Source organism: Rhinatrema bivittatum, chromosome 13 (genome assembly GCF_901001135.1).
Source record: "Rhinatrema bivittatum chromosome 13, aRhiBiv1.1, whole genome shotgun sequence".
Lineage (NCBI taxonomy): Eukaryota > Metazoa > Chordata > Amphibia > Gymnophiona > Rhinatrematidae > Rhinatrema > Rhinatrema bivittatum.
Window position 1 is genome coordinate 51728428 of NC_042627.1, and position 15023 is coordinate 51743450.

The 15023-nt window shown below is 39.4% G+C and overlaps 1 protein-coding gene across 1 annotated transcript in view; it reads left to right on the forward strand.

The window, feature by feature from the left end:
* Positions 1-13114, forward strand: part of WDR72 (WD repeat domain 72) — a 340497-nt gene extending 327383 nt beyond the window's left edge. The window contains exon 20 of the mRNA XM_029574500.1: positions 12526-13114. Coding sequence (XP_029430360.1) covers positions 12526-12581 — 56 coding nt within the window. The 3' untranslated portion in view covers positions 12582-13114. The remainder of the gene's footprint in view (positions 1-12525) is intronic.
* The last annotated feature ends 1909 nt before the right edge of the window (positions 13115-15023 follow it).

A 15023-nucleotide genomic window follows, 5' to 3' on the forward strand; every position in this document is an offset into this window, starting at 1 on the left:
CACAGTCAATAAAAACAGTATACATTAAAAACAATAATATATAATAAAATATCAACAATAAGCAATATTAAAATAAAATGTCTTTGCTTGCTTTCTGAATAGCTTGATGTCTCTTATTCCCCGCATATCCGCTGGCAACCCATTCCATAATACTGGGGCAATAGAAGAAAAATTATTTGCTTGTGTCAACTTTAATTTATAATTCTGCAACGGCAGAACAACAAGCAAGTTAGTGTCCTGCGATCTCAGGGCTCATGTGGGAACATATTTTTGCAAAGTGTTGGCTAAAATGCAAGGATTTTCCCCATATATCAATTTTGTACATGCACTGCTATTTTAAGTTGTACTCTTTGGGCTACAGGGAGCCAGTGGAATCCTGTCAACACTGGAGTAATGTGACCTTTTCTACTGATGCCACTTAAGATTTGTGCAGCAGTGTGTTGTACGAGCTGAACTGCCTGCATATATTTTTTAGGCAAGCCAATGTACAAGCTATTGCAATAATTATTTGCCCAAATAGCAAGGTATGAACTATTGTGCAAAACAGGCTAGCTGTTAATCAGTGTTAATACTTTTAATTTGCAAAAGGCCTTTCACACTATTTGTTTTAACTGGGGCAAAAAAGTCAATTTGGAATGAATTATAAACCCCAAATTAAGTGCTTCAGTACATAGATTTAGTGTAACTCCAGAATAACAGATCGTTGTTCCCATATCCAGCAGTGCAGATTTCCCTACCCATAACATGGATGTCTTTTGCACATTCAGGGACAGATAATTATTTCATAGCCATTGTCAGTATCTTTCATATTGCTTTGGAATTTTTCCACTGGCACTTTCCCATATGTACAGGGGATAAAGAACTGGATATCATCCACAAAGATGTAGAAAACTACACCCATTGAATGGAAAAGAGTGTAAATTGGGACCAAGTAAATATTAACAATAACTGAAGATTAACAAGAGCTCTGTAAAATGTCTACAGCCATCTTTTTCCAACTGGAACAAGAGTTAGTAGTTTGAACCCTATACTGTCTGTCTTGCAAATATGAGGTAAACCATGACAGTACAGTGCCATCAAGGCCCATGTCAGCCATACTTTTCAATAATAATCCATGATGCAAAGTATCAAATGCTGCCTTTAAATCCAAATGGATTAAGACTCCTGCCATTCCCTGATCCAGCTCACAGTAGGATTTCTGTCCCATGATGTTTTCTAAACCCAAACTGTTGGTCATCAGTTATTTTATTTGTTTCTAAATACTCTTCTAATTGAGCAAGCAAACATTTTTCAGTTATTTTACTAAGGGTTGGGATATTACAGATTGGTTCATAATTTGAGACCACCTGATGTTTAAGAGCCAAATTGTTTTATACCGGTCCTATAGTCACTTTCTTCAAAGAAGTTGGTAGAAGACGCTCAGCTAAGGCTTTATTTATTATACTCTGTACAAATTTAAATTAAACTTCTTTTAAAGTTCTCACATGGGCAAATGGACACGGTTCTAATACTGAGAATATAAAATGTAGATTATTATTGATGTCACACCTAAAAGTGAAACTTGTTGCAAAACAGACCATCTATTACCACAACTTTCCAAAGCTATAGAAGGTGCCTGAGCGAATAGAATATACTACATTTGTGACTGGATCTTTACTATTTTTCCTCAAAAAATTGAGCTAGTGCCTCACAAGTCTGGTTTTGTGATTAACCAATTTACTGTTTGAAATTACTCAGCAGGTTTGGATAGAGATTTTTCCATTCTTGTTAGAACCAGATTCCTCATTCTCTCCAAACAACTCTTTTTATACATATCCAGGTGCAAACGATATCAATCCTTTAAATCCTTTTGCTCTTTTTCCTCCTCTATTTTCTTTCTGTCCTTCCCAAACTGCGCTTCTGTTCCTTCAAATCTGCTGAATACCATGGTTTACCTCTACATACACAGCAAGAACAGATTTCTCTAACTGGAGCTAACGTTTCATAGATATCGTATAAGGTCTTATCAAAGAGATCTACAGATTTGGTGACATCCATATCTTCTATGGATTGCATCCATTAGAATTAATTACTTCAGAAGCAAAAACAGATGGAACTACCACTGGTCTGACCTCTTTTTTTAACTTTTTTATCCAAACAGCATTTCAGATAATTTTGATCATTATCTGAAATAAAATTAAGTCATGATCCGATCATAAACATTCTCTTGATTCTGTGTGATGGCCTCAGTTGACGAGACACTGTGGATTAGGTGATCTAGATTATGTGTTGACTCTTTAATTCTCTGGACACAATCAATCAAGAATAAATAATTTTAAAAATCCTTAGTGAGAACAGATTCCGCATCATCTGTATGAATATTATGTGAATATCATATTCATATATGACACATCCCCCCTATGACTGCTCACATATTACAGGACTGCTACTTGATTATAAAATCGCTAGTTATGTTAGATTCATTATTTTAAATGTTATATCGTATTCTGATCAATGTTATTTATATTTATATTTATATTTATTATATGTTCACTTATATTAATCTTAACCAAATCCCAGTTCATACTTCCTGTTCTCTGTAAGACACACACATATGTTATGTCATCCCAAAGTTACTTGTAAACCGAAGTGATTAGTAACATTGTTACTAGAACTGCGGTATATAAAAAAATGTTAAATAAATAAATAAATAAATATTAGTCACCAAATAATAATATCTTTTGAAATGCATATGCAGTGTTGCAATCCAGCCAGAAAGCTCAGAATTGTTTGATGAATTACTGCCAGGAGGCACATGTACCAAACAAATAATCCACATAGACCCCTTAATTACTAAGGCCTCGGTCAGAGCTTTAACATCAACTTGTACTCTAGTAGCACCTATATATGGCTAACCACCTCCCTCCACCCTTGTTTGTCAGAACCGTATTCCCCCTTGTGCGTGCCGCGCACACATGCATGCATGGATTACAAAATCCGGCGTGCGTGTACAAGCGGCCCAACAATTTTATAACATGTGCACTCATGTTATAAAATCGGCGCGTACATGTGTGCATGCCAGGAAGCGGGCGCACCTTTCAAAATCTACCCATTTATGCACAATCTATGTAAAAGTGTGCAAGATTGGGTTACATGCAGACCTTTATGCAAACTGAGACCCAGCTCATTTTATATCAGCCCTTTATGCACATAGATGGCTTTCAAAATTAAGCTAATATAAGGCAATTTTCATACTGCTTGTGGTGCATGCAAGTCCACGGGTTCTTTGCACTTTCTACCCATGACCCTGCAAGCACATTTTCAATAACAACGTCCCGCAGAGTTTCCCTAAAAAAATGGGTAGCAAACTCTCTGTGTGTATTTTTCTACCCTCATACTTTGCACCTTGTATAACATAAGATTGAGCTGATGTTGAAAAATAATGCCTACTATATAATTCTCTTTCCACTGCAATGATCTTACATTCATGTTTCCCACTCATATCATTTCCCACATTAAAAAGTACATTATTATTATTTCCAAGGTTACTGGTAACTTCTACTACCCGGGGAGGCAGATTTTATAAATTTGCACGAGCGCGTACTTTTGTTCGTGCACCAGGCACGAACAAAAGTACGCTGGATTTTATAAGATACGCGCGTAGCCATGCGTATCTTATAAAATCCGGGGTCGGCACGCACAAGGTGGTGTACATTTGTGCAACCTGCGCGCGCCGAGCCCGGCGCGCACTGCCTGTTCCCTCCAAGGCCGCTCTGAAATCGGAGCGGCCTCAGAGGGAACTTTCTTTCCACCCCCCCACACCTTCCCCTCCCTTCTTCTAACTAACTCACCCCCCCGGCCCTATCTAAAAATCCCCTACCTTTTGTTGGCAGATTTATGCCTGCTGAAAGCAGACGTAAATCTGTGCGCGCCAGCGGGCTGCTGGCGCACCATCACCCAACCCGGGGGCTGGTCCGGAGGCCTTGACCACGCCCCCGAGCCGGCACCACGCCCCTGGTCTCGCCCCGAACCGCCCCTGACCCCGGACACGCCCCGGACATGCCACCTCCCCGCCCCTCTTACGAAGCCCCGGGACTTACGCACGTCCCGGGGCTGTGCGCGCACCGGTGGCCTATGCAAAATAGGCGCGCCGGCGCACAAGGGCCCTGCACGCGTAAATCCGGCCAGATTTACGCGCGCAGGGCATTTAAAATCTGGCCCACTGATTCCAGTAAGAGGCTCACCAAAGGGCAAGCCTTTTCACAGGTCCTTAGGCAACAGTCCACCAGGTGGAGGCCTGCCTAGAGGCCTCCTTTTTATGGGGCGTACTGGTTACTCTTGATGATGTCACACAGCCTCCCTGGCAGTGCTCAGCTCATCAACAGGTTAAGATGCAAAATGAAGGTTTTTCTTCCATGAAGTGCTTAGTGCAGTGTGCAAAGACATCAGTTCAGCATAGCATAGCAGGAGGTTCGGTACAGTCCTTGATGCACCTAGAGGCCTCCTCTTTATGGGCATGCTGGCGACTCTTGATGATGTCACACAGCCTCCCTGAAATATGTGTTTACCTTCAATAATATACTCTCCATATTCAGGGAAATGTATGTTCCCTGAGAAACACACAAAAATATGGGCAGGATTAGCTTTCCATTGCTAACTTTGCCATGGTGGTAGCCTGAGTGGTGTGAAATCAAATATAGTCCAATAAATAAAGTAAGTAACTATCCCATTAAAGCTACCAGCACACAACTACAACTGCTAATCTGTGTGCAGAATGTTTTGGAGAAAATTGATGTGCATACTTTTTTTTTTAAATTTCAGTTTTAACTGATGTAGTACTATACTGAAATAATAAGGAAACATTGTATCAAATTTCCACAAGAAAAAAAGGGGGGAACCCCATCCAAGTAACACATACCCTAACACAACCTCAAGCCCAAAAGCATAGGGGAGGGTAAATTATTATAAATGGCTGGACTGAATACAACCAAATAAAGATTAGTTTCCACACTTCAAAAGAGCAATGTTTACACGGGCACATACCTTGTATTCCTTGGGAGAAATCTTGTATATAACAGTTGTCTCACTAAGAAAGCTTTTTGAAAGGATCTGGATCATGAAAAAAATCAACTTCTTCCCCGTTGCACTGCAATACACTTACAGTATTCAGGTAAAAAACCTCAAAATATGGTCTTGTGTCCTAAGCTTTCAAAAAGCCTTCCTGAGTAAACTTGAATCAGGAAATATCAATCCTCTCATCAAAAAACCATGGAAGATCTATTTTTGGAATTTAAAAAAAAAAAAAAAAAGCTTCGTTATCAACAATCTATCCAATTCTAATGCAAAGGACACCATGTGCATTCTTTTGAAAACCTCCCCAGCTCTGCCCCCAGTAAAGCACTGTTTTACCCAAGGAAATGATTTTGAAAATTACCCTCAGATAAGAAGGTAATTTTTAGGGGGACTTCAGTGGGTAAAGTAATGCTTTTCACACAACACCACTTAGCCAGACAAATTGTGACTTATCTGGCTAAGTGGCAGCGTTCCAATATTCGAACGTGTTCAGCGGCCGCCACTTAGTCAGATAACTGTTTGTCTGGCTAAACAGTTATCTGGCTAAGTGGAGAGGGGGATGGGAGCCTTCTGAGGAGGAACTACTTATCCAGCTAACTTAACCAATAAATGGTGATATTCAGACATAATTGGCTTAAGTTAGTCGGATAAGTGGGACCTGCTATTGATAAACTTATCCGGCTAACTCAAGCTTATCCGGATATATTCAGCGGCACAGCTGTGCTGCTGAATATCCCAGCTAAATTAGCCAGATATCTTTATCTGGTTAACTTATTAGCCAGATATTCTCTGGAAATCTACCTCCTTGAAATTGTTCTTTAGAAAATTGTGAGGCGCATGTAAAGTTATGCACACACACACACACACACACACACACACACACACACTGCACACTTTTATATGGACATAGGTGAGAGGAGTTCTTGGGGGTGGGTATGAGTAGGGCTGGGACTTAGGCTCATAATTTTGATTTTAAAAAGTATGCACGTAAATCCTCTCAGCAAAACTATGTAACCTAAACAGGTGTAATTTTGTGCATGCAGGTTTGCAGGGATAAATTTCAAAGAAGACTTGCATGCATAAGTCTGCTTGGAAAATTAGTGTAACTTATGCACATATTTACCAGCTAAATTATGCGTGATTTTATATTACCCCCGTAATGTGTCATAAATGATAACACGTTTGTCATATGGGTCATTAACTAAAGAGTTAAATATCACTTTTTTTTCTCTCCTGTTATATTGCTCTGCTGAATTATCTGGTGTACGAGTACCCTCTTGTTTCTTTGTGTACTGGTCCAGGTATCATATTTTTGATTCATCCTCTCTGTGGCCTGTCAGCTTAGTTAAGAGATTTCCAATCTTCCAGCCTGTGCTGACAGGGGGCAGCTGCAAAGAGCCCCCTGATCTTTCCCCAAGGAAAGTTGCTGAGATTTCATTCTCGGTGAAAGGGTGCAGTCTGAAGTCCATGTCAGGTCCCCTATGTCTTCTCAGAACCCCAGATAGGACCCTTGGCTCTGGGATTGGATTTCAATGCACTGCACACCGTGAAGATTCCAGGGAGCTAAAAGCTGTCACATCACTGATTTAGCTCAGTTCACCATATTTCCTTTTTCTTTATTTTAAATATAGAAATAGGCCATAGCACTTGAAATCAATCAATCCTAAGTTTGTGGGGTTTGTCTTCAAGCCATCATATTGTCTTTTTTTTTTTTAGATGAAAAGAAATATTGTTTTGGATAATATAAGAAGGAAGACTGAGAGGACTATGATACTCAAACAACTGTTAATAAAGCAGCTGATAAAGTCTGGTTTTGGTCATGCTGAGCCCGCTGTACCTTTCAAAAACAGCACAAAGGCATGCACTCACGCCAGTGCTTGATCTGTCTTAGGCAAATAACAACTTAAGGGGGATTTTAAGTTTTTACTTTATGTGTACATGTTTAGGATATCTGAGATCAACGCTGCTTTATCTTTTTTTTTCCCCTCTGAAAGTGGTACTAATATGGAACCATATATAGGAGACTTTAAATAAATATTGGTATATAAGGTAGAACCTTTAACATGGCAATGGTCTACTAGCACATGAAAGAGGCTGACATTGTACATATATGTATGTACATATATACATTCACACACACACACAAACACATACACACACACACACACACACACACACAATGACTATAAGGGGGAAAAGCATGATTAAAATGCCTCTGACTTTACAAACCGAGAACAGGCTTCTGCAAAACTGCTTTGATTTCATTGGCTGTAAACAATGAATTACTCTGGTTTTTCTCTTTGTCTATTCCTGCATCTTAAAACATCTTGCCTTATACGTCGGAAAACCTCTAGAGGTTTCACTACTGGTCTCACTGCTTTCCACTGAGAATTTGTGGCTTGGTTGTCATGGCGACACTGTATTTCTCCAAGAATTGTTCATATTGATCCGTGGACAGGCGTAAATGGCCAGACAAGTGTGAGGAGGAAAGGGGGAGGGCGGCACTAGAAGATGACCAGGGGTTATGGGTTGGAAATAAGCTCATAGTAGACATTTAGGTAAAGAGAAAAGAAACCATTTTGTTTTGTTTCTGGACTTCTTTCTGGGTTTTTTTTGTTTTGTTTTGGTTTTTTTTTTTTTGCACTTTGTGCCATTGTCTTCTTTCACTATAGACTGAAAGAAACTTGTTAGTCACTTGTCATGTCAGATCTTTGGTGCTTGTCCTGACACAGCTGTCAGGCTTGCAGCTCTGTGCAGTTCAGGGACGCACAACAAAGAGCCAGCAGCATGAATTATTTATTGCTCCTCATCGGGATGAAATTCTGTGATAAGAAATTAAGACACTTCTGACAGAAATGATGTTAAAAAAAGAGATTTTTGTGAAAAGATGTATTACTTTCAACTTCTTCTTTCTTATGGAATCAGGACATGAACATAGGAGCCTAAAATGTAGCTGGCAATTTTTGATTTGGCATTTATGGGAGTTTTTTTAACCACTGGAAATGGACATGAAAAATGAGTACCTGCGTTGATGACGAATCGACAGTATATATTGCATATGCTTTGATTTTTTTACTTAACTAATAGTCCTAATTGCACCTGCTTCTATTGAGGGCTAATCATGCATAAATAAAGTTAGATATTCTTGTGAGGGTAACCAATGGCAATAGCTCTCACTGTCCAACTGGAGATTTTTTTTTTAGAATGGAATATTTAAATTTAAAAAGAGTGAATACTGTATGTGTTTATTTCAAATACCTGTTTCCCTCACCTTTCCTCCACCCCTGCCCATCTTTGTACCTCTCCTTTTGGTATCTTTCTCTGCTTGTCTAATCCCCTTCGTGTTTCTCCCCAATTAAGCTTCCTTTCTTGTTTCTTCTCCTAACCTGTCTTCTCTTTGGGAGCCTCTTCATTATCTGTTCCCTTCTCTCATTCACCCCATTCTCTCCTAATTGCACTTCCCATTTGATGCTTTTGTCTAATTTGTCTAATATGTCTCAATTGTCTGTTACAAGTCTGGTTCTTCCCGCCCCCATCCTTCCTGCCCCATGTCCTTTTTCTTCTTGTTATAATATTTCAAGATTTATTGCCCTCAACCACCAGATATGGTAAAAAAAAAAAAAAATTCTAGAAGAATCAATATCAGACGTTCACAAAGACAATAAGATATTTTAATCATGTAATTTTACTAAGGAGTCCAAGGGCACACTTAAATGATTGGTCTTACTATGTTCACACTTCCTCTATTTCCATAAGCCCACTACTTTCCAAGGTTCTCCAAGGCCCTGAATATTGTTCTTACAATCTTTTAATATTAACAGTAAAATGCATACTTGGACAATGAATGAGGTTCCAACAAAACTTTACTGATAATTGATCTTAAACTGAAGTGAATAACAATTTCTGAGTCCTTCTTCAAACCATAACCCTTTACATAATCCTCTTTGAATAAATCTGTAAAGATGGTTCAATCTGATCTTTCATTCCTTATCCCATCCTGATTTTAAGGGCAGTTTTGGAGTGTCTTCCCAAAATGGTGGACATCATTCTTGAATTAGTCCTAGTTAGATAATTCAAGTTCCATTTCTCATACCTTGATTCAAATGTCTTGAATAGGCTTCTTCCTTCTTATCCAACCTCCTCCTAGATTATCCTGATGATCATAGAGTGGTTAGCTTAACACTGAATGGGGGCCACAATTCTCCTTTCTTCCTACTCCTGCTCCTCCTCTTCCCAGAAGTGAATGAAGATCCATTCCCATGGCTGGACCTTTGAAGGGTCGTTGGATCTCTCTGAGTGAGAGGTTCCTCTGGAAACTCATTCCCAGTGATGGTAACTAAATGCCCTTGGCCACAGGGAACTTAGTGGGCTGGCACAAAGAAAAGCCAGTCTTCGACATCCAAAGAGAAAAGAAGGAAAGGTGTACAAACGTTTCCTTCAAAACAATTCCAAAAGTGAGGAAATACTATTCCCTAAAATTGGGAAGAAGGTAACCATTTTCCCTATCTAACCCAGACCTTAACTCATAAGGCCCAAGTGACTTCTTCCCAAGAAAATAACAGGAACAGGAACAGAACCATTCTGCTGCTACAAAATTCACACCCTCTCCAGATGTTTTCCTCTTGTATATCAGTAAGAAGCATCCAACACAGTACCTCATATGTGGGAGCAGTAAATCACTTGGAATGCTTTGTCTCTACTTATCCTAATGGTATGTTCTTCTGCTGGACAGATTGGATGGGCCATAAGGTCCTTTTCTGCCGTCACTTCTATGTTTCTATGTTTCTAGTAGGGCTCATCCACAATCATGATACATTAAAAGGCATTTCACTTTTCATCTAAGTCATGAAGCTAGAGAAATGTAAAAATAGAAAAATAGAAGTTCCCTGGAAAATCCTTATCGGACTCCATAAAGTTAAGGGGCAAGAGAAGTCCCATCTTTGCACTGAATATAAGAGAAGAGTTAGATTCTTAAGGTTGTCTATAGTGGTACAGTTTAGTTCGTCAATCGAAAACAGCATTTGATTAGATTCTCTGCCAGTTTGATACCTTATGTTGGACAGAAATAAAAGTTACCCCAAGATATTGTACATGAGTTTTCAGTGCCATACAGGAAGCAAAAAATGAATCTAGGTGGTTTTGAAAAAATCATGTACACCATCTCTGGATAATTCTTCTGTTGATCCAATAAAAAATATTACAACCTGCAAAGAATCAAGTTCTCTCCAAGACCAATATGACTACTAGAATTCTGCATTACAGAAGGTTACTGTGGTTGTGATCCATCTTGTCAATGAAAGTACTTTGAACAAAAATAGATTAAGTTTCTGTTTTTTTGAAAAGAAAATGTTTTGACCGAGTAGTTTCCTCCTCTTGCTTTGGGCTTCCAGCTCAACTCTAATCTGAGCCAGGATCTGATGTCATGACCGTTAACTCACACCTTCTCAGGGATTTTTCCCCCTATTTTCCTAATTTCAATAATCATAGTATCAGTTCTCTGCCTTGCTATCATGGGACCTAAATCTATCCATGAGATGTCATCCTTGAATATTGTCCAAATAATATATGTAGCACTATAGAAGTAAGGGACTGTACTTGTATCAATTTAGGAACAAAACTAAAGTAGCTTGATAGAGCAAGGCATCATTTTAATGTAAATCTAATATCAAAGTAGGTAAGAGAAGCAGGGACCCCTGACATAGACCATGCTTCACCAGATTGGTTGCATCAGGAGGGACAGTACAAAGTAACAGAGTTTCAAGATATGGCTTTCTTAATTTAAAGACATCATCTTAATTGCAGCTCTAGGTATTCAGTATTGTCCATAACTTCCTCTACTCCCACGGGGGGATCTGAGGGTGCCTCTGCAGCATCCCCAGCCCCGGTCAACCCATGGAGTAGAAGACCTGATTCAATCCAGTCCAGTTCCTTCTATATGGAAGTGGACATCACTGCCATAGAGCCACAAGGCCATCCTAAACATTCTTTCTTTAGAAGGATTTTCTAACCCTTTATCTAAGGGCAGCATCTGATAAAGATAGGTTCCTATAGCAGACAGATTCAATAGGGATGTGATTTGTTTGAAATGAATAAGGAATCTTAATCCCAAATGGCCATGTTTAAGTTGGTTCATTTCAAATGAAACAAAGCTGTACTGATTCTAACCCTCCCCTCAAAAATTGTGGGGTGTTTTCATTTCAGCAAATAAAAGAAAATGCAGCCCCTGTTACACTCTTACCTTTTAACCCTTCCCCTCCCTACTAATATTCCAGCACCGAGGCTGGGGCCAACCCAACTGAGATGAGTCAAATCCAGCTGGGGTCTCCCTGAGTCTGTCCAATCCCTTCCCAGTCCCCACAAATGAATTAGGGCCAGAAACCTTCCGGTCCCCCACCTAACCTTTCTGTGGGGTCTGTTATGAAAAAAGAGACAGGAGTGATCCTCACTTGCTCCTGCTCCTGTTGGAGTCTCTTTAAAAATGGTGCCTTCTGGTCCTGAGACTGGCACCAAAGTGATGTCAAAATGTCGCTGGCTTCAAGGTTGGCAGGCACCATTTTTTTAAGAGACTCCTCCAGGAGCAGAAGTGACTAGGGATCATTCCTGTCCCTTTCTTCATGCTAGACCCCAGAGTGGGGTCAGGGCGGGTACTGCACAATTTATAAAATACCAACTAGTTCTGCTCTGCAAGTACCTGTGTACATTGAAGTCCATGCAAATATTTGCAATGCATTGAACACGCGTCCTTTCTCTATCTGTTATATAAATACACACATATATATTTTATGTGCAAAAAAATATATACACATTAACATTACCTTGAGACAGGTATTTTATTAATTTATGCCCCTTTTCCATTTTGAAACTGCTTGTACATGTACTTGAATTCACCTGTTTGCCAATACCTCTGCCAGTTCACCTAGACCCACTAGCACTTAACCCTGAATGCCCCCAGTTCACTCAGACCTCCCACCCACAAATTACAAACAGACAAGTGTGGTTTAACCTGCGCTGGTAGACTAGCAGGTGTAAAATTGTATGAATATGTTGGCTAATATATATGCATAATAACAACTTCCACGAATAGTTCTTGACCCTGCCCTAGAATGCCCCTTGACTGCCTCTTTTTTTGCGTTGGTAAACTGTGCACGCGAAACCAAACATCCGCATGTACTTTTGATGTTTCTAAAATAGCATGCATGCGAATACAGGTTACTTACGCACTTATATGCTATTTTTCCAGGCAGAATCCTTTTGAAAGTTTACTCAAGAATGTACAACAAAGCATAAAAACACATTAGCCCTGTAAGGACACAGATACATAAATAACATCGAAGAACCATTTAAAGATTCAGTACACTGTGGACCATTCCAATTAAGAACATACCATATTGTTAAAAATGCATCCTTACCAAAAAGGGAACTGACCAAATTACTGACTTTGTTATTGTGTGTTGTTTTTGTTTTTTTTTTTAGATGACATGAAACATAATCCCTGGATGTCAAAAGTGTGCTTTTGCAAGGTGTGTTAAGAAGCCGCATGCCAAAATGGAAGATGCCCTTAAAAGTTGAGAAATGTAAAGCTTACAATATGGTTACTACTTCAGTGCTATGATACAGCATACTTCAATTTCAACTTTCACTAAGGACTTTCATAAATAAACTTGCAGCTTTCGTGATTTGCTCACTTTGGTATTTAATGAAGACCATGCAGTAGAGCAAGAAATATTAACGTAGTAGTGCCAAGTAAAAGCATGTCAGAATAGATGTTTTGAGAGAATCTTTATTCACCATTGAATGAAAGCTGTGTATTACTGGCAATTTCTCATATGTCTGGTCATGCTTTTATTCCTCCTGCACTATTGTGTCTGGGGCTGCCCGACATACTTGTATTATCTATTTCTTATGTAATGTGTTTGATGTTTTCTGAGATGTTTTAATTCTATCACAAGTAGACATGTGTGAACAATTGTAAGTTGTACTAAAATGTTTTGGGGGTTTTTTTGGATGAAAAATGTTGCTAATCAAATGTACATAATAAGTAAATAAATCTACCAGAAGTTCAGCCTACTCCAAATTTGATGAAATTTTGCAACTCTTCCCAACTGTGATAGTGAAACTCACTGGATTTGGGGAAAGTTCGCAAAATTTGTTGTTTTTTTTTAAATCCAGATTGGACCTGGAATGTGATGACATCTACTTGGGTTTTCAAAACCCTGCAGGAAATGATCCAAATTCACTTTAGATTTCTTCAGAACAGTTCGACAATCTTTCAGAGTTTTCCATGGTTATCAGAAATGTTGGATGAAGCTGTTGTTGAAGAAAGTTACACATCAGATCATTATTTATTATTATCATTATTATAATGCTTTGCATAGTGCACACCAGATGTACGCAGTGCTTTATAGAAACATATGGCAGCTCTTCAGTGAGTAAAGCACTGCTTTTACCTACAAGAATGGCCCTTTAGAAAACTGTTTGACCAATGAGCACGTAAAATTACACTCACATTACACTTTACATGCAAGGAGTCCAGCATTTGTATGCATAAGCGGACACGTGGAGATAAATGCTAGTATTTTGTAAACTGTCCAGTGGGAGCTGTAGAGGCTATAAAATGACATTTCTCTGCTCCAAAAGTATGTGCAGATGTTTCCAATGCAAAAGAATGCAATACTTTTCTAACCATTTTATTAGCATATGCGTGTATAATTTACATACAAACTTATCATGACAATATGCAAATAAATATTAAGGGGTAAATTTTAAAAACTCTGCATGCGCCAACGCTGGGCGAATATGTGCATCTCTTGGGCCTGCGCGTGCTGTGCAGATTTTTTTAAACGCCTGAGTATGCATGTATATCCCAGTACACAAACAAAAACTTTTTGGGAAAAAAAGGGCGGGCTTGGGCGTGGTCTGGGTGCAGTATGGGCGTTCCCGGATTTTAGCATTAAAACAAGTGCACACTGGGGTCCCTATCTATGTATCTTTATTTTGGCTATGGACAGCATGTAACTAGTATAATAAAAAAAAAATGAGGCTGGTTAGCGAGGATTGAAGGATAGGGGCTAAAAAGGTAAAAGGGAGGCAACTTAACTAGGGGAGAGTTAGGAAGTTCTAGCCTTTACCTGGGGGCGAACTGGAAATGGACTGGGGAAGCTGGTAATTGCGTTAGCGCACATATGTAATACTATTCCCCCACTTATGCAATAGATCCGGCACTGGTGCGCACATGCGCGCACCCATATAAAATTGTGTGTGCATGTACTTACGTACTGCCAGTTTTATACCATGCAGGCATATGTTACAAAAAGGCCACGTCCATTCGTGCGAACAAGCATACACGCATACACATACGCCCGCGTAGCTGTCTGAAAGTTACTGTTCCAGAATTAAACATGGAGGCAGGTGTTTTATAAAGTGGGCACATATAATTGTTTTGAAAATACTTGCATGCATACTTGGAATCAGCAGTTTCCTCCACCAGTTCACCCAGTCCTTCTCCAGTTCACCTAGACCCTCTAGCACTTCACCCTAAAGCCCCACCAGTTTACCCAGACCTCCCACCCAAAAACATGCAGTCAACAGACAAATCTGATTTCACTTATGCGAGCCAATTAGCAGGTGTAATAGTGTATGAATAATTTTAGTAATGTATTCACGTATATCTCTTACAAAATGGCATGTACTTCTGAACCCGTCCCTAGAACGCCCCTAGACCATCTCCTCTCCCCTGTAAAATGTATGTGCAAAACTATAAATCCGCACGTATATTTGATGTTTGCAAATTAACCCCCTTTAAAATTCACTCCATGGGGAGAGTCATTCCAGGGGGTGATACAGGGGCACGGTTGGGACTTATACTTTTTTATTTTAAAAAGTATGCAAGTAAATTTTGTCAATAAAATTACATGCACCAAATAGGTGTAATTGTGTGCACAGGGATGGTAACTTTTAAACAGGCGCACATA